The sequence below is a fragment of the Tuber melanosporum genome (genome assembly GCF_000151645.1).
Source record: "Tuber melanosporum whole genome shotgun sequence assembly, scaffold_190, strain Mel28".
Lineage (NCBI taxonomy): Eukaryota > Fungi > Ascomycota > Pezizomycetes > Pezizales > Tuberaceae > Tuber > Tuber melanosporum.
In genome coordinates, this window is record NW_003298853.1 from 79,860 (window position 1) to 98,838 (window position 18,979).

General features: G+C 49.7%; 4 protein-coding genes; 3 read left to right on the forward strand and 1 right to left on the reverse strand.

Moving 5' to 3' along the window:
- The first annotated feature begins 2,276 nt into the window (after positions 1 to 2,276).
- Positions 2,277 to 6,611, forward strand: GSTUM_00003775001 (uncharacterized protein). XM_002837530.2 has 10 exons: positions 2,277 to 2,682; positions 3,046 to 3,277; positions 3,544 to 4,372; positions 4,427 to 4,546; positions 4,608 to 4,727; positions 4,781 to 4,883; positions 4,935 to 5,143; positions 5,200 to 5,695; positions 5,753 to 6,399; positions 6,466 to 6,611. The coding sequence occupies exons 2-10, from the start codon at positions 3,192 to 3,194 to the stop codon at positions 6,475 to 6,477; spliced, it is 2,622 nt and encodes an 873-aa protein (XP_002837576.1). The 5' UTR covers positions 2,277 to 2,682; positions 3,046 to 3,191; the 3' UTR covers positions 6,478 to 6,611.
- GSTUM_00003776001 (uncharacterized protein) lies at positions 6,611 to 7,154 on the forward strand (the record flags this gene model as incomplete). XM_002837531.2 has 1 exon in its annotated part: positions 6,611 to 7,154. The coding sequence occupies one exon, from the start codon at positions 6,611 to 6,613 to the stop codon at positions 7,112 to 7,114; it is 504 nt and encodes a 167-aa protein (XP_002837577.1). The 3' UTR covers positions 7,115 to 7,154.
- Positions 7,155 to 7,199: 45 nt separating this feature from the next.
- Positions 7,200 to 11,008, reverse strand: GSTUM_00003777001 (uncharacterized protein). XM_002837532.2 has 4 exons: positions 10,114 to 11,008; positions 9,373 to 9,978; positions 8,505 to 9,314; positions 7,200 to 8,452 (listed from the first exon to the last, which is right to left on the reverse strand). The coding sequence occupies exons 1-4, from the start codon at positions 10,381 to 10,383 to the stop codon at positions 7,595 to 7,597; spliced, it is 2,544 nt and encodes an 847-aa protein (XP_002837578.1). The 5' UTR covers positions 10,384 to 11,008; the 3' UTR covers positions 7,200 to 7,594.
- A 955-nt stretch (positions 11,009 to 11,963) lies between these two features.
- GSTUM_00003778001 (uncharacterized protein) lies at positions 11,964 to 13,479 on the forward strand. XM_002837533.2 has 3 exons: positions 11,964 to 12,890; positions 12,943 to 13,118; positions 13,192 to 13,479. Exons 1-3 carry the CDS (start codon positions 12,702 to 12,704, stop codon positions 13,331 to 13,333), a joined length of 507 nt encoding a protein of 168 aa, XP_002837579.1. The 5' UTR covers positions 11,964 to 12,701; the 3' UTR covers positions 13,334 to 13,479.
- The last annotated feature ends 5,500 nt before the right edge of the window (positions 13,480 to 18,979 follow it).

Here is an 18,979-nt window from a genome sequence, read left to right on the forward strand (position 1 = left end):
GTGGCCACGTGCTGCATATTTTCAAAAAAAAAAAAGGTGAATTTCAGTACTTGATTGAGTGATGGGTGATTTTGGCGTTATGGTGCTAATGCACACCGGTACATATACCGGCATAGTGCTCGAGTATATTCACTCTGGCTCGCTTGAATGTTCGGCCATACAACAATTTTTGCCCTAACAGTTAAGTATGATACCTGTTATCCCCCCCTCGATGTCGGCGACCGGGAAACTTCTACCCTGTCGAGAACCGGTATCATACTCCGCCACGACGGCCCGCCAAGAGAGTATTCAGGGTGGCAGTGTCGTAAGTCTTGAGAGGTACGATACTAGTACAGTACTATCAGGGAGCGGAGTGGTTTGGGAACGGGTATCGTACCCAGACTCGGCACTTCTACCGGTACACCGATATCTGGAGGAGCGAGGAAAGGCGCCGCACATTGAGCACTACCGCACTGTGTTCGAGCACTGTATCGTGCCTGAGCTCCAGAGGAGAGAGATACCAGCAGATATATTTAACAGAGCACCACCCTGATGGTGAGCTTGGCGAACAAGTCCAACCCCTCACGGTCGCGGTACCAAATCCCGGTCGCACGGTCCACGAACTGCAGGCAGGGAAAACGGTAAGAAAAACGTTACCGGTGCAAACCCCTGGCTATCCAGCTGCGGAGCTGTATGATACAGTACCGGTACGGTACTCGACATGCAACTTGTAAATTATATGATACTACCCCGGACAAGCTGGGGAATCAGATTTCCCTCGAGCCGGGCTTGTGACAAAGCGAAAGCGGCATCTAGAAACCCTAACCCACAAATAATAAGGTTATTATCTCATCGCTCGACGCCCCTATCTACTGTCTGCGTTCTTTCCCCGATTTCTCGTTCCATGGCTCCTAACTGCTGACTGGCTGACCACTGAGTGAGCTAGGGCACGTATGATAGCTCACTTGCTTCGAGCAAGAAAAATCCATGGAGGGGAACGCTTCCGGCGGATCGTGAATGTAATCCACCAAACACATGAGATAATAATATTTTCCTTTTCTTTTTAGGAGACAATCACCTGGTACCGGAACCGGTCAGCAGCACATGTGCTCGAGTTAGACTAAGTTACTGGTTACTGTACTCGTGATTGAACGACTTTTTCGAACACGGCCACTGCTCGAGTACGGTATTGCGTGATACTGAGATTTAAGCAATTTTGGCGGTATGCAGTACAGTACGAGTACTAGCAGCCGGTGGCAGCTGGGGGCGTTCGATTGCGGGTACCGCACAGCAGCAACAGCAGCGGTATCTTCCTGCCGACAAAACCCTCGGAGCGGTTCAATCGCTGGGACTAAGGGGAAAAAAAACTTCTTCTAGAAGGAGACATGGGATGACAGGAAGGCGAGATTACAAGTACTCGTACAAATACTACAAGTAGTACCGTACTCGAGTACACCCCCTTTTTTTCATGTCACAATATCACGGTATTTGGAATCGGAGCATACAGTATGCAGTACCGGTGCCCGTGCTCGAGTAGATGTGCTTTTGTGATCAGGAGGAAAAGTGGTCCATTTGTTTTATTTTGCTTTTTTCCCGGGCCGGTTTATGATACTTGCGGGGACTTTCTCCTGCGGGAAAGCACCAATTGCTTTCACTTGCGCAAGCACTCGGTACTGTACTCGAGTACCGGTATGTGCATTGGTATTTTAATAGGAGCACTGCCATGATTCGACTCGTGGTCGCTGGAAATTTGATGCCTCTAAGGGTAACCGCGTCCTTAAGTTAAGATGCTTCGTATTGAGGGCCCTCTCCTCTCTTCACCCTGCCTCTCTGCCTCTCTACCTGTGCTACCAGAAATCAGTGGGGTTAGTGTTCGAGGAGGAAGACGGTAAACGCTTTGTTGTATCATACTATACCCGAGTGCACCAGGAATTCCCAGTTAAGTTGCATAAATTTATCACATCGCACTCGAGTCTCGGCATGCCCCACCAGCAGCTATCATAATTGTCTATGGATAGTGATGGAAAATCTCAATACAGGGCAAAGTTTGGTCTGGCGTGCTGACGAAAGCATTTTTTTCACCCTTTTTTCTATTCCGAAATTTATCATGTTATGGTGGCCGAGTGTCCTCTGGTGGTTAGTGAGTGGCAGAGTTCGTATGCGTGAAGGGCGCAGTTTGGACTGAGCCTGCTTCCCGTTGCTCAGCCTCCACCCTTGTCAGACATAGAAGAGTGGGTTAGTAGTTCCTATGTGTCGGCATGGCGGGGGAGAATGGTTGAAAACATCCAGATGCCCCTCCTTGAACAGCCATCCATTTACCTGCAACACAAACTTACCCTGATTTTTACCTCCAGACATTATCATACAAAGCTTTCTGCCACCCTCTGACAATCTCGCCCCGGGCGGACGTTTTTATTTGAGCAAAACTCTCACCACGGTCACCTATCTTGTTCCCTTTTTTTGTTCCCAAATCTGGTTCCAGGACTTAACCCGATATTTGTTTGGTCTATCCTTAAGCAAGAGGAAGGGGGAACGAGAGAGGGAGCTTTCGATAGACACGCCATTCCGGATCAGTATAGCTGATTGATTTCTACTGCGGTTCGGAAAGGGTCCTCCGGGTCTACGATATCTTTTCTCTGCTGTGTTTGTTGGGTGATTGCTCTGGCTGCTTGCAGCATTATCTTTTTCCGTTCTTAGGGTTTGGTAAGTTTTCTTATCCAATCGATCGAGCACTCCTTTCCCCTTCTACTGTACCGTATGTTCTGCAAATCCCATTTCCTCCGGACGGCGGGTGCTGGTACGAAAGCTGTGCAATCTCTCCGCTCTCACCCCACGCAAAATATTTTGGGATGGATGGGGGGAGATGGGTGAACGGGAGAACGGGCACGCGGAAAGGAGAAAACGAAGAAGGGAGAGAAAGAGGGGGGAAGAAGGGTGCCGGGCTGCGCTTCGATGCCGTAGTGCCTACTTTTCGCTCAGTTCTCTACCGCGGGTTTCTCACGATCTCTTTCAAGTTTTTTTTTTTCCTACCTGAAAACGGTTGCTGATTTGAGGCCATTCTATTAGTAAATACAATCCTCCGGTACACCGCTCTCACAAACGGAGATTTATTTTGTTTTACACGTTATTCTCATCCTAATTCCAATTTCCTCAACCATTTACCGGCTCATTAATAGATCTGACGGAGTCTCCGTGCAGCTTCTAAGGCAAACATGTCTGGCATGGGGGCAACATTTTATCCTGGAAAGGACGATTACATGATGCCAGATGTCGCCATCGTCTCTCCATCTCCTCAGAGGTTCGTACTAGCACTTTCACTACTATTTTGATCCCATTGTCTGAACTTCTTTTTCGTGTTCTTTTTTTTTTTTTTTTTTTTTTCCCATTAAATTTTCATCGTTTTTCTTTTTCCCATATCTCTCTAGCTTGACTGCGTTGTCCGGGTGTCCCTGCCACCTTTTTTTTTTTTTTCTCTCTTTTCTTCACTTTTCCTTCCTTCAGCTTCTATTGAGTCTCGGGAGTGGCCACGTTCAGTAGAAAGCTAATGCCTTTCACCGCAACCAGGGTTATGCCAGAAGTTCCCGTTCAGATTGCCGACAGCTTAGAGAATCTAGAATTACAATCTCAGAACGGAAGAGCTCCTGCGGGAAACGATGGTTATATGAGTAACAACAACTATCAGGACGATCGAAACCATCTTAGTAGCCAACAGTCCCGGAATAACTATTCGGATTCCTACGCGACCCCCCCACCTTCCTCCCAAGGTCACGGATCTCGTTCGATGAGTGAAGAGCGCGACAGTCGATCGAGTTATGGAGCTTCGTCGTACCATTCCTCGATAGCCGAAGACTATCCAGGGGGGTTCCAGGCAATCGACGAGCCTTCATTTTCGCCGTTTCCAAAGCTCGTCAACCCTGGTCCAAATATTCCACCAACAGATGAAGAGAAGGGTGACCAGATTGAGGGAGCCCGCTTGGCGGTGCTATCCTCAAATGATCCGGAAATGCAGTTGGTATGGGCACAGGACGCATTGAGTTATGTTGAAGTTTGCATGAACTATCTTACTCGGATCGCAGAACCTCCTGGAACTCGACCGCAAACACCCACAGTTGAGCACCAAATCAAAGCAGACGCTTTGAGTGTCGTGACATTTTTGGCTGACCAACACCATCCACGGGCAGAATTTATGCGGGGGAATTGGTTGGAGTTTGGAAAGTTTGGCTATAGGAGTGATAAGAAGGAAGCTTTCAGATGTTATGCTCGATCAGCGGAAAAGGGATTTGCTCGTGCGGAGTACAGGATGGGGATGCAGTACGAAAACTCTAACGAACCCATGAAAGCGATTAAGCACTACAATCATGGAGCTGCAATGGGTGATTCAGCTTCAAATTATGTCGGTCAAGCTCACACGTACATGGGTTGAGCTATTACTAACCCTATTCTATAGAGACTTGGAATGATGACCTTATTGGGACAGCACAGCCAAAAGCAAGATTACGCTAGGGGTGTTCATCTTATCCGACTTGCAGCTCAAACAGCTGATGAAAATGCTCCCCAAGGGGCTTACGTAAGTGAACATATAAACCCCTTTCAGTAAGGTCATGTTTCTGGCAATTGACATACCCTAGGTTTATGGTATGTTGCTGGCTCGGGAATTACCAGGGATTGAGATTCCAGATCTATTTTTGCCCCTTGATATTCGGCAAGCGAAGGAAATGATTGAGAAGGCAGCATTCCTTGGATTTGCAGTATGTAACTCATTATCCCGAATTATGCATCGCACTGCCACTGATAGTTTCAGCGTGCTCAACTCAAAATGGGAACGGCATATGAACTGTGTCAACTTGGTTGTGATTTTAATCCGGCATTGTCTCTTCACTACAATGCATTGGCCGCCAGGCAAGGTAGGGCATTTAATTCTTGCTGGTACTCGAGCCACCCACTAACGTTGGCAGGTGAGCCTGAGGCGGATATGGCCATTAGTAAATGGTTTCTTTGCGGTCACGAAGGCGTTTTCGAGAAGAACGAAGAGTTGGCATTTCAATACGCCCAGAGAGCGGCATCGGCTGGACTCGCCACAGCCGAATTCGCACTCGGATACTTTTATGAAATTGGAATGCATGTTCCGGCCGACCTCAAGGAAGCTCAGCTATGGTATGGAAAGGTAAGAGAATACCTAGGAGGTGCCGGATTAGATCCAGTTTTTTGACTTGGAATCAGGCTGCCGCGCATGGAAACAAGGACGCTAGTGGGCGTATAGAGGGTATCTCACGATCAAAGACCCTGTCTCGAAAGGATCACGAGAGTGTTGCTATATCAAAGATAAGAGCTCGACATGCTTCTCAGAGGCGAGTGGTTAATCCACTTACTCAAAGGCGCCAGTCAGTAGTTCCACCTATTATAAGTCCTATTGAGGAAGCTGTAGACATGCCTGATCCTACTATTCCTCCCGGTGGCAACTACAACTATCCACCAGGGCCTCCACCAATGCAAGAGCCTCCTCGGCCATTGGTAAGGCAGGGTACCATGCCTAATGTTAATACCAGCTTTATTGCCCCAGATTTAGGCCAGAGTTATTTGAATCCCGGCAATGGGCCATTTTCTGCTGTTCAGCCTCCTGTGAGGCCTGGAACTGCAGTTCCATATCCGGTCCGACCAGGCTCTGCGGGATCTGGAGCTCTACCCCATACTCGACCAATGTCTGCGGTTGGCTACGGTTAGCAGTCCCGCATGTTCCCAAGAGTTCAACTTGCTGACAGACGTCCATTCTTAGCTATTGGAGGCCCAGGTGCGATTCTTCCTGCAGGGACTTACCCTGGAGGCCCGCCACGACCTTTCACTGCCATGGATAATCAAGGGCGAAGGCCTCCTCCTGGAGGGAGACAACAGCAACCTTATCCAACTGTTGACGAATATCCCTCACCTCAGGGTCGCCAGGGCTCGGGCTATCCAGGGGGATTTAATGGAGAGCCAGTTCCTCATATTAATACGCCTAAGCCATCCCAGATGCACGGAAACCAAGGAATTAAACCACCCGGAACCCCCATTGATATCGGATTTGAAGCTCCTGCCCCTAGACCAAAACCAGCGAAATCCCCTGCTCCAAGCACTATGGGAGGGCCGAACAGGAGGAACTCTGGCGCTGCCGGGGATAGGAGGCCTGGGAGCTCGCTTGGTCCTCATGGTCAACACCGGCCACCGAACCAACAGGGCCCTCCAAACAAGGCGCACGGAAGCCCACAACTTGGCCCCACCCCGGGCCCCCCATCCCCCCCAATCAACCCTTCACTAACACCAAGGCCACCTCCGTCCAGTGCTACTCCAAAACCACAGTCTGCACCACTCCCGAAGCCACCAGGCAAAGGACCCAAGACGTTTGAAGAAATGGGTGTTCCCCAACAGACCAAGGAACAGGATTGTGTAAGTATTCCTCAGATCTAGCGGCACGCTCTTTTCCACCCGACTGATAGATTTTCGTGCATGCAGGTTATCATGTGAGGTGGTAATATGGACTATGTATACCCTTTTTTGCCTTTGCATGATAATTACTTTCCGATTACTTGACCTGCTCCAACTATAATAGGTGACTCGGTTGCGTTTATATGTACATTTTAAGAGAAAAACAGTCTGGATGTTGAGAGAAGGCCAAGACAGGCGGAATAAGGTGACAGCGGGCGTTTTTACTTTTTTTCTATTCTTCCGCCTTACCGTACTCGCATACCATCCTAATATTATATCCCCCCCCTTTTTTTCTCCATCACCATTTCCTTCTTATTCAATACCTAGTTTATGCATTTCCATTTATTTTTCCTGCAACTTGATACTTGATGGTCAATATATATCTCTTTTTCTTTCCTTTTCCTTCCCCCTCCTTTTTTTTCGTAGTCAACCTGGTGCTTTTTCCACTTTTCCTTCTCTTTTTCCACTATACCTTATTCCATTGGTTACATCTGATCGTTCCACCTACCTCTGCACCCAACTCACTCCCGTGCTACTCCGGGAAAGGGAAAGAGAGAGATCACGAAAGCATTGTTGTACCGCGCCTACTGCAACTTGGGACCACAGTCAATCAATCCCAATCAAGCAATCAATCGCAACCTTTGCCCCTTTTTCTTGTGCTATGTGGCGAGAATGAAAGCAGATAGAAAGGAATAGGAAAAAACAAATTATAGGTATGCCGTCACTGCTACTGCCACTCCTAGACTAGGGGAATACTGTAATAATAATAATGGCCAACCAATTTGGGAACGACGTTTTATGGTACATGAATTTGAGGAAGGGGAAGTGCGGTGCAGCGCGGTGCGATAGTAGTAGAGTACTATAATAGGATACAAGTGTGTAGGACAAATGAAATTAGGTAAGATGAATGGGCGGACGGCCGGATGGTTGGATGTGATAGCCAGACAGACAAACGGTAAATTGGCAACGCAACGTAACTTAGAGCAAATCAAGAAGAAAATTGAATTTGACCCATTTAAGTTGAGAGGGAAGAAAGGAGAGGAAAGGAAGAGGTAGAAAAGAAAAAGGAAAAGAAAAGAAAAGAAAAGACTAAACTCCGCTTTTCCACCATCGACCGACCAAGCAACTATACCCATTTGACTGGAATATCAGTAGACTACCCATCCATATCCAAATCAATAGCATCGGGGTTAACCTCTGCGCTCGCAGTCGCAGCCACGTTCCTAATAGATCCTTTAATCCCCCCGCCATCCTTCGCCGCGACAAATCCTGCGGGCGCCCTGACCTCCCGCTCCAACGCCGCCATCGCATCCCCCCTTTCGCTCCCCACCTCCTCATCACTCCCGCTCCCCGCGCCGCCACCGCCGCCACCGCCGCCAGCCTTCGCTTGTCCGCGTGCGAGAGCTTGACTAGCGATGAAGTTGACGTCGGTGTTGTACTGCGCCTGCACACTCCTCTTGATCCTGAGCATTTCCTTGAAGGTGTCTTCGTTCCCGTGCTGGATTTCAAATGCTTCCCACTTGGTCCAGAACTGCGGCGAAATTCTTGGATCGCAGAACTGCGAGGCGTGGCCGTAGATCGCCCTCGCTCTGTCGATTTCTCCGAGACGTCGTTCCATCTCGGCAAACTTGAGGCACATCTCTTTCGCCTCGCTGTCTGGTAGTGCTTCTATTGCGCGCTCGTAGATGGGTCGGGTGGAGGTTAGACCAAAGTTTGAGGCGGACTTTGTGATGTAGAAGTCGAACATTTCGAAGCGGTCTTCGTCTGCTACTGCGCGGGTTGCGCGCTCGTAGATGCGCATTGCGTGCCGGGCTAAGCCGCGTTCTTCTTCGAGGTTGCCATACATTAGATAGAGGACTTGTGCGAACTTGGGGGGGCAGTTTTCGACGGCCTGCTCAAAGAGGTCACGGAGTCGTTCGATGTCGATTTGGCGATTCACAGCTTTGGTCAGGTAGAGATTCCAGAGCTCAAAGGCTACGGGGTAGGTGAAGAGGTCGAGGCCGCGCTCGTAGACCTAGTTTTTTGTAAGTTTAATTGATATCGATGGATAATGGAAGGAAGAGTACCTTGAAGCTCTCTTCAAAATACTTGTTCTCCTCAAGAAGAGTAGCATAATTTACAACTGTTTGCGGAGTAGCAATCCGAAGCTCGAAGATCCTCTCGTAAACCTTCTTTGTCTCCTCAAGCGTACTTACGCTCTCCACGAGATCGACGTAGAAACTCCACAGCTTCCAGCTCTTGTGCACCCTTTGCTGCGGTGTCAGCGTTTCGTCAAAATAATCCACCGTGCTCCTCTTGGGCGATTGAGTGGCCTTCGCCATGATCTTGACCGCCTCGTCGAAGTTGTCGTTACGCAACTCCAACTCTGCCCATTCAACCCACATCTCCGCGAGCTCTTGGACAGACTTGAACGGGACCCGAACAGCCTTTTCCATAATCATACGTGCCTGTCTGATATCCCCATGCTTCTCATAAAACTTGGCATATCCGGCCCACAGGGAGTGGAATTGACCAACAGCTTTCTTCGGGTTCACCGCGGCTACCGCATCAGTGTACGTTTGAACAATCTGTTGCTTGTTATCGCCCCAGAGCGCAACCCTTTTCTCCCATTCAATGACGTTATTCGGATTCTGCCTTAGGAGAACGTCGTTAACCAGGAAAGGTCGTCGATCCATCAATTGCTCGAACCGCATCAATCGGATATCCAGATCGAAATCGGCGTCCTCGCTAACAATGCCCTTCTCCTGCCGCGCAGCAGCCGCTTCCATCAAGGTCCCGATAACAGATTCCTCGAATTCAGTGTACGAGTCGAAGATCTGGGTAAAGTCTCGGACAGTCATAACGGTGGTGACGCCCTCCTCGAAAGCGTCTCTTGCCTACACAAAAGAATCAACAATCAATCCCTCAACAATTCCAATCATCCGATCCACATACCCTCTCGAAGTCGCCCTTAGTGATCCAATAGGTGCCCAAACTAGTCCACAATTTCCCCCGCTGATCACTGAACTTTCCGATCCCACTCCGCACAATCTTCTCCACGTCAATGCCCTTGATCTCACGAGCGTGGCTGACCAACAAGTCGCACAGCTCACTCCACATCTGAAAGTGGCTCTTCCCAGCCTTTGACCGAAACTTAGGATTATCCAGTACCTCGATCCACTTTTGCGCCGCCTCCTCGTATTTCCCCATCTCAGTGAGAAGCTCAATGAATTCCTCCGCATCCTCAGGGTGAACCTGCATGTACCGTTTCCAAATTCTGACAGCCGTCTCCCCAGAAGCGGAATTGGCGAACGGTAGGTAGAGTGCCCAGATACGACTATGCTGGGTGAGCGGTAAAGCCCGCAGGGCACGATCGAAGGTTCGGCGGGTCTTGGTGACGATGCATTGTTTGAGCAAGAATGACAGGTAGTCCGTCCAGATCCTAGGCATCTTGTTGAGAAGGATGAGAGACCGTTCAAAGCAATCATTGACCTTGTTGTACTCGGCCTGGAACCGTGCCGGATTGAGGGAGGACACGTGCTTGACCCTTAAATCCAGATACTAAAAACCTTCCAATGAGAATCTCCATTACATTACGACCAAAAAACTCGCACCACCGCCACACAACAAACATCCAGACAGAAATAAAAATAAACACTGTAGATAAAGCCAACTGAAGGGTCAAGAAACACATACCATTTTCCAAAGTTTGTATGACCTAGGCAACGCTTTGCAAGCCCTCTCGAAAACAAACACCTGTTCGTGAATACCCCCAGTCTTGGCCTTATATTCCAAATACCTCAACCAGGGCTTCAAGCTCGAGTACGGATCTCTCAAAATCTCCTGCTCATAATGGGCATCCTCCTCCGAGATAAGGTACAAATCGATAGTCGTAGCAACACCGGTAGTAGTAGAAGTAGAACCCTTGAGGACGCTGTCGGGATGGGATCGTTTGCTAACAAGCATGGTTGTAGTTGTCGAAGCAGAGGGCGATGAATCGACTTCCATTGGCGCAAGAAGCCCCCCGGGCATCAAATGGTTATTTTTCTTTTGGTTGTTGTGCGTTTTTCGTAGAAGACGAAGAAAAGCTGCCTCCCCCCGAAGAGTCTATCCTGTGCCCCCCCCAAACTCGACTCGCCCGCCTCGCGAAAAGAGCGCGGAGGATTGATTCCTTTTTTCCTCCTCCTCCTCCTCCTCCTCCGTCAATCACGCTGTTCGATATGAAGGAAAGGAGGGAGAACGAAAGAAGGGGAAAAAAAGGTCGCCAGATCCGTCTACAGACCGCGTCCCATGGAAATTGACGAATATCGATTTTAAAAAGGTTTTTAGCTTCTGTCGATCTTTCCGCCTCCCGCCCAACAACTCCAATATCCCTTCCTCCTCTCTTGTTTCTTCTCTCCCGTCCTTCCTGTGCTTCCGTAGCGGGAAGTTTAGAAGGGGAGGGGGGGGGAAGGAACAATAATATCGAAGGTGAAGGGCTTTGAAAAAGCTGCAAGGAGGGAGAAGAAAGGTGAGAGAAACCTATGCTCGGAATAATGGAACGGGGGAGCGTTGTTAAAAGTTTGGTGGATGGGAGGTGGTGGGGGAGAGGAGGTGGGGGGGGGGGAAAGAGAAGGAATACCGGTATGATACTGTGCAAAAATAATTATGAGGGATGGATAGTATGATATGATACAAGTACAGTAGGAGTGCCGTACTGGTAGACTATGATGCCCAGATGAAGATGTGAAACGCAACGAACGAATTCAACGAAACGAAGCAAACCCAGGTTTTGAAATCCTACTCTAACGTCCAGTGCTAAGTACGGGCATTACCATAATACTATTATCATATCAGCCGAGCAAAATTCACGGTTGAATAGATTACAAGCACAATACCAGTAAGTACGAGTATGATACCCGAGCGCCACAAATTTGATCCGTCATAAGAATCCGGACACCAGAATGCCAAGGCACACCAAAGGCACTGAACCCCGGGGCCAAAGTGTCTGGATATCTTTTGGGTTGGGGAGCGCTCGGGTGCCCTCTGCCCTGGCTTACCGGCAACACAGCGCTCAGGTCACGGGACTTGGGACATCATAATACCGTAAAAACCCTTGTCAGATTATCAGCAGAAATCAGCCAGTCGGCCCACGATGGGTTTAGTTTGACACGTTTACAGAATTTCAAATACCAGTTAACAAGATCCAGCACGCCCGATGAGCAGATCTTATACCGTGTCAGGAAGTCGCTAATCCTTCTCAAGGAGCTTTTAACTCAGAATCCGGAGATGACAGGGCGGCCGGAGATAGTGGATTCCAAGGGTTTTTTTTTTGCTCGAGTATCATACGGTATCGTCATACAGTAAGCCGGTATGAGAGTTGCTCTTTCTGGTAATAGTAATTAGCACCGGTGCGGTAAGATACCGTTACAGGACGGTAGCTGCGCGGAGGAATGTGCCTTGGCTTTGGAGGAGCAGGTGTCGTGACAACAACGCAACGATTAGTCTAATAAAAGAGCTGCCACAAGCATCTCCAAGCGCCCAATTGAACTCACACACCATCTCCTCCTCAATCGAATGTGAATCACACGATAAGTTAACCCAATTCTCCCCCCCCCTCCCCCCAATCGAGGTGTTGCCCATTCTTCGAATACGCCAAACGGACAAATGGATGAGGAGAATTGAACCAGAGCCGGTGTCACTTAAGTAATGAGATAGGAATATTACTCTACACTACTGCGTCCGGGTACAAGTGCATCCATACCGCCCCAGACGGACCGGAAAAGCCCAAGTTTGAAAGGCTCCATCCGCCCACCCATCCAGCACAGCACGGCACGGCGGCCAATAAAAGGCACAGCACAGCAATTCTATGCTTTTCACAGCTTAGTTAGGCCTAACACAAAAAAACCTTTCCGGATATATAAACCCGGTGTCAGCCAAACCATCCTACGAGTACCTGCCGTTACCTGCCCATCACTCGTCGACAATTTCGACACAACACAAAACAGGTTCCACCCACCAAATCACAAAACGAAGATCCCCGCCGCCGCCCGTCCGCCGCCCCCGCCCCATCAAACAAACCCAACCAAAGCACTACCAAACCCTCCAAGATGTCAACCATCTCCTCAGCAATAACCTGGACCCTCCAACGCCTCTCCAACAGCTCCCCACCACCACCCCCAAGCGGACCACCGCTCTCCGAGAAACCCCCAACACGGACCCCAACGCCCCTCCTCCCCCTCCAACCTCCGCCACTCTCGCCGATAACGCTAACCGGCTACTCCCCGAGCACAACCACACGACTAATGAGCCTAGACTTGGCGGAGGAAATCCGCATACTACTACCGCCACGCCTGCAACTGCACGAGACCTGGTCGCTAGGGTACTCGCTAGAGCAGCACGGGGTTAGTCTCTCCACCCTATACGACAGGACGGGCACGGGCGCAGCGACCGGAGGGGGGTACGTGCTCGCGGTCCGGGATTCCGCCGGCGGGGTAAGTTCTCCCGTCCGTGGAACGAACGGGTTGCTAACGCGCTGTGGAACAGATCTTCGGTGCCTTCCTGAACGAACCGCCCAAGCCAACCGGTCGCTACATTGGCACGGGGGAGTGCTTCCTGTGGAAGTCCTCGCAAGCGCCGCTCAGGTTCCGGGCGTTTCCGTATAGCGGAATTAATGATTACTTGATTCTTGCGGACGGGAATTACTTGTCTGTTGGTGGCGGGTATGTTCATTGTTCTCCCCCGCTGCGCTGAAGGGGAAGACGACTGATTTGTTGTTGTCCGCGGACGGAGCAGGGACGGTAAATACGGCCTCTGGCTAAACGATACCTTCGATAAGGGTCTTAGTCAAGCGTGCGAGACGTTCGGAAACGAACTACTTAGTGAGGAAGGCGAGAAGTTTGAGGTTATTGGGGTGGAGGTTTGGAAGGTCGGGTGATGCTATGTTTCCGGGTTATCTGATGTGGAAATGGCGTTAGGGTTCTTTTTTCTTCTTCCTTTTCTATTGCTATCGCCTCGTCTTGTCCATCTTGTCCATCCATCCTTAACAGGTACGGAGAAACACCATATTATAAGAAAGCAAGGCAAAAAAAAAAAAAAAAAAAAAAAAAAGATAGACAACAATCTACTCAATCCTCTTCCCTCCACTCAACTCATCTCAATCCAGAAACCCCACCCCCGGAGACCCCCAGTGATACCATACTCGAGTATGATACAGCACATGCTACTACTACAGTACCCCCTCATACCTCCACCGCATACCCCTCTCCTAGCACCCAAAAGCCATAACCAAACCTCGCAGATGCTGTGAATTCAAAACTCTCTTTTATCAAAACTAGACCTCCTGTTGTCCCGGATCGCTGGCTGTACCGGACGGGCGGATTCTCTCTTGGGCTCTGGTCATCCAGAATAGAGAGGTGCGGCCGGTACTCGAAGCGCTTATGGATCATGATCTTTGCTACTCGTACTACGGTGCATTTACACCGGAATTTGCTTTTCCCGCGGGCTCATGCGTGAGGGTATGATAGAGCGTGGACGGCTGTTAGGAGGCTGGTTTCGGGAGTAGGTTTGGTCGAGGCGCACCGATGGCCCAGCGCTGTATGGTACAGGCCGCGGTGGTCATGATAAGAGAATCGTGTTGTCGTCGCAATTAGCCGGTGTTCACAGATCATCACTCGAGTTCTGGGCCGTAGGCCGCTACTCGCTGTCCGCTGCCTTGCTTTTCCCCTCCCCTTTCTCTTCTACAATCTTTGCGGATGGGATTAGTGACACATTGCACTTGCATGATGGTTTTGGGCCACTGCGGTGGCCTAATAGTTTGTGAAGATTTCATGTGCTATCATTAGAGTCGTGGTAAGCTACGCAGGTTATCATAAAGTTATCTGCTACCGTAGCTCCTAGCGTGTACAGTACAAGATGTAATAGAGATGTGCAAATACCAAGAGCACCAGCAACGGGCCCACACCGACCACTACTGTGATTACTGCCGGTGGGTTCCAACCCCCCCCCCGGACAGGGAAAGTTCACAACAGACTATTCTGAGATCAGCTTTTAGAAAAAGAGAACGCGACCCAACCCAACAAACAAACAAGTTCCCATTTACCAGTGACCAGCATTAGAGTCAGAGCTTCTCCCGTGACGGGCCCCTTCATCGATGGGCGGGGAGCTTGTCCTCCCTAGAAGAATTGGATCCGGTAGGCCGCCCTTGTCCCCCTCACGGCCGGTCCAATCCAAACGCTTGAGCTCTTTGGGGAGATACTCTACGGCAACCTGAACCGGGGGAAACGCGCACCAATTCCGGACTCCTCCAAGTCTAGCCCTAAATACGTCGAGATCCGAGAAACCGCTATAGGTAGTCTCGAATCCCTCCACCAATCTTTCGGGGGGCCAAGCATCCCCCCCCTCGTCTAGTTGCTTTCCAGGCTGATTGGATCGTCTACCACCACCCTTTGAGGCCGGAACGGCAAAAGGTGGGGCACGAGGATCGAAGGTACCTTCCGGTAGATCCATCCAATCAGTTCCTTGCCCCGAGTACCTTGTACTCGTATCGGGACTCTCCACACAAACCTCTCTCCTGCCACTTTCGTTGAAGATTGAGATTTGTTCACCTGAAGAAAACACACTAGGATAAAGGAGCATTACCTCCTCCGCTTGTGCGAAATGGGTTGGGTTAGAATGCTGGAGCGCAATGAAGCTATCTTCTAGAACACTAATCCCAACACCCCCAGTATAGATACTTCGGTCCTTGGAGATTTCGTTTCCGCCAACGCGTTTGGTCGCAGAATTTTCATTTAAGGATTTAGCTGTAAGTGGTTCGTCGGTTCCGGCCACCAGTTCGTCATCATCAGGTTCATCGCATGCTCCAGATTTCAACATGGCGTGAGTGGTTGATTGACTAGAAGGTCTATTCGGGACTTTTAGTATTTTTTTCATAGAGATGCCAAGAGAGTGATGTACTTGCCTGCTGTTGAGATCGCTATTGTCGGTATTTGAATGGTGGAGGGATGCAAGAGAATTGATCCCATAGAATGAAATATTCTCCTTACTTGCAGAGCCCATCCCCAGAAGAAGGGGAATAGCTTCCTCCCTCGGGGAATCAAACCCATCTTCGGAGCCAAACCCATTCATACACATCAAACGATCAATGAACAAATCAGCCTGGTAACACCCGGGACTTATGGTCACCAACCCTGGCTTATCGAGTCCAATAACATCATCCAGAGGTTCTCCCAAGCTGGTAAAGGTAAGTCCGGCAACGATAGGGTCGCCTGGAGCCAGCCTCTCAACTTTCCCATCGTCGTGGCACAAGTACACGACAGAACCCTTCGCCATAGTCCCCCAATCAAACTGGTAAGTTATAGGTTCCGCTTGGTGGCGGAAGACCAAACAAGACTTAGGAATATAGCAGGTAGCAGGAAGACTGCTCCAATAAAGGTACCTCTCAGCAGGGACGTTGCTGAGAAAGTACCACCTGAAGCCCAGGCTGTGCTCGTTACCAACATCTGCTTCGCGGCTGTCGACCCGATCATGCAGGCAGGGGTCCGTTTCCTCCTTTGAGTTGGCACACGGTTCGCCGCTCGTTGATCCAGAAGATGGGTTTTCCAAGGAGTTGATCTCAAGATTTGCTACGTCGGCTCCTGCAATACGAATGGGGAAATCAGAGGCCGATATTCTTATATTTTCGGGCCCAGTGACGATAATATAGTGGATGATGTCGGCCCTCGATCCGTCGGAAAGGTACCTTGCCAGGCCCGTGGATGCGTAGTCGAAAGTAGGCATTGTGTAAGGATGAAGTCTAACGCCAAATAAAGAATCTCTTTTGGGAAAATGGGGCAGGTGGGAAAGCAGGGAAGCGGGAAGAGAGTATTGACTAGGGTGTTCTGTGCTGCCAGGCGAGAGATGTAACAAGGTGGGAATCCCCCAAAATTGCAATTTGGAGGGGCAACAATATTGGGAACTCTCGACCGGCAGATTCGATTTGAAAGTCGATGCAGGAAGGCAGGGCAGGGTGTTCGGGAGGAAACGGTGATGTTTGTGGAAGGCCACGACGCCAGCCCTTCCACCGCCATGCAAGCCCCCCACGAAGCACTTTTGTGGCAGAAACAGGTCTTAGGTTAGAATATTGACATATCCGAATACTTTCCACATGATTTGGGAGACGTTGCCTCCAACATTTTGTACTCAGCTATACATCACGAACCTGCCACCCCAAACGGTTGTGGTGTTTTAGCAAAACCTGTCAGCGCTATCCTTTCCTCAGACGGCTCGGCGTATCAAACTGTGGTGGCCCATTTGAGAATATACACAGAAACCCGACACACAATTTCACCCAGCACAAGATTGGTGGGGAAAGCCAAGACGGATAACGCTGCTTCCACATTGTCTACTGGAGCAGATAATTCAGCAGGATAGTACGGTGAAATCCTGTATTGTGGAAACCTGTACAAGTACAGCACTATATCATCCTGCGCGGTACTGCAAGCCACGTACCGTACAGCGCATTTGTGATATGGTTAACCCTACAGTCGCCGAGATCCACAGTATCATAGTAGATCAACGGTGTCGATGCATCATAAATCTAAACGACGCCCCGATCCGCATTTAGCACTGTATGATACCTACTATACTTCTTTGACAATAACATTATGATATTATATACACATAATACTGAAGATTCATACCGACATTCTACCACACGCTGATGATGTGAAACCAACCAACCTTTTACTCGCACCCGATCGCCTCAGCCATACATAAACTCCAGTCAACCCACCAGAGACTATCATAAAGTATATAATGATATTATTATTATATCTAAGAAAAAGCTTAACTGCAAGCAGATACAGCCTCGCTCTACGGCTGAGGCATCAGAACCCAACAGCGCCGATTTTGACCCAAGGAGAAATCGTCTCCCCCCCGGACCCGCAGTCCAGGAAACCTGAACGAAGCTACCGTACATGGTGGCTACGATACTCGTATAGTGCCATAGTAGCGAAGACAGTCATACCCTAGCGTCCCGGATCTTAGAACTCGGATACCTCGTTGTCTCTATGAAACTCTGTGAGTCCCAAATCTCTTCATACCAAAAACCTGACCTTGTTGTCCCGGACCAATCGCTATACTCGAGTACCAGAGTAGCGGAGTGTGAATGTAGGGGGGGGGAACACGGCAGTACCGGTAAGGGAAGGAGGAACTACTCAAGACTACAGGTTACAGAGAAAGCAGCCACCTTTGCGGGCTTATCCCCCGATTATAGAATACGGTACTCGAACAACCAAATTAGTAACACCCTCATGCGATTCCGAGGAAGAATGGAAGAGAAAAGGGAAGGGGGGGAGGGGAAAGAGGAAAGAGGGGGGGAGAAACCAACGGAAAAAAGGGAAAAAACGAAGAGGGAAAATCTCCCGTTGGTCTGTGCTCTCTCGCGTCTCTCTCTCTCTTTTTCAGCTTCGAACGTTTGTGCTTTTCCCTCCTGCCTGTTTGTCTGGTTGGCCTGCGATTCTCCGCAGCCCATTGTGTACGGTATTTTTGCGTAAACCTTCTGTGCTCTACAGGTATTATGCTGTAGTCATCGTACCGTGCTGAAAGTTCTTTGCGGCCGTAACCATTATAAAGGTCCAGTCGCTCCCCTGCCATCCCAGACGGCCGAACTCCAAAGAATCCATCCGCTGCAGCGGGTGATCCGTGGCGACAGGTCAGGCTCTGGCATGAAGAAATTTAGAATTCACAGAGGTTCGTACGGGACAGCGAGGTATCTGGATTATCGAGATCCGGGTTGTACAGTGCAACATAAGCAAGCGAATCGTGCTACGGACATCGTAACGATAATCAGACCTTTCAGGAAGACTACGGCTGCGTGCCGGACCGTAAGAAGCTGTGCACTGTATATGACATTTTATGGGAGATAACAAAAACCTTTCCCCTGAGTTCCCTCTCTCTCTCTTCCCCCCTCCCACTCTTTTTCCCGCTATTCCTTCCCAATCCCCTTTTTGTGACCCTGCAGTACCGTAGAGTACTCGTACAGATGCGATGAGGTAAGGAGGTCCATTCTGCCTACAGTAGGCGAGGAGCGTATTTATTGCTTCGGCACCCTGCTTTATGTATGCTCCATACTGCACGAGGACCGGCACTCCACAGCAATACCAACGCTCGGATTGGTCAAGTCCAAGGTGGGTACGGGTACTTGTAGAGTGTTGTTGTAGGTAATACTGTATGATATATACCAGCACCGCTGATAGGGTATCAACCTATCGATAGAGGTGCGGTTGGATGTGTGATAACTAGCCAATTCTCCCAGCTTGCTTGACCCTCGCTGCGTGTCTAAGGGGTTCCCCGCGGAGGGGATAAGGGGTCCTCTCCCTTTAAAAAAGGACTCGACCGAGACCGGAGCCAAAGCTACGGTACGGGTATTCTTTGGAAACTGTAGTCAGCATCGCAGTCCAGGAATGCCCCCAATTGTCGATTTCTGGCAAGTCCGTCTGAGGGGGCTCGGGTTCCATGGTTGTTTTCTAAGAAAATGCGGCTACTGCACGCGTCGGCTTTTTATTTTCTTCCCCTTCTCGCTCCTCTGCTTCCCAGTGCCGTT

Coding starts and splice junctions, on each gene's coding strand:
- GSTUM_00003775001 (XM_002837530.2), top strand. CDS start 3,192: ATGTCTGGCATGGGGGCAACATTTTATCCTGGAAAGGACGATTACATG. Junction 3,278..3,543: donor GTCTCTCCATCTCCTCAGAG/GTTCGTACTAGC, acceptor CACCGCAACCAG/GGTTATGCCAGAAGTTCCCG. Junction 5,144..5,199: donor CTCAGCTATGGTATGGAAAG/GTAAGAGAATAC, acceptor ACTTGGAATCAG/GCTGCCGCGCATGGAAACAA.
- GSTUM_00003777001 (XM_002837532.2), bottom strand. CDS start 10,383: ATGCTTGTTAGCAAACGATCCCATCCCGACAGCGTCCTCAAGGGTTCT. Junction 9,979..10,113: donor CATACAAACTTTGGAAAATG/GTATGTGTTTCT, acceptor GAAGGTTTTTAG/TATCTGGATTTAAGGGTCAA. Junction 8,453..8,504: donor ATTTTGAAGAGAGCTTCAAG/GTACTCTTCCTT, acceptor ACAAAAAACTAG/GTCTACGAGCGCGGCCTCGA.
- GSTUM_00003778001 (XM_002837533.2), top strand. CDS start 12,702: ATGAGCCTAGACTTGGCGGAGGAAATCCGCATACTACTACCGCCACGC. Junction 12,891..12,942: donor TCCGGGATTCCGCCGGCGGG/GTAAGTTCTCCC, acceptor GCTGTGGAACAG/ATCTTCGGTGCCTTCCTGAA. Junction 13,119..13,191: donor TACTTGTCTGTTGGTGGCGG/GTATGTTCATTG, acceptor CGGACGGAGCAG/GGACGGTAAATACGGCCTCT.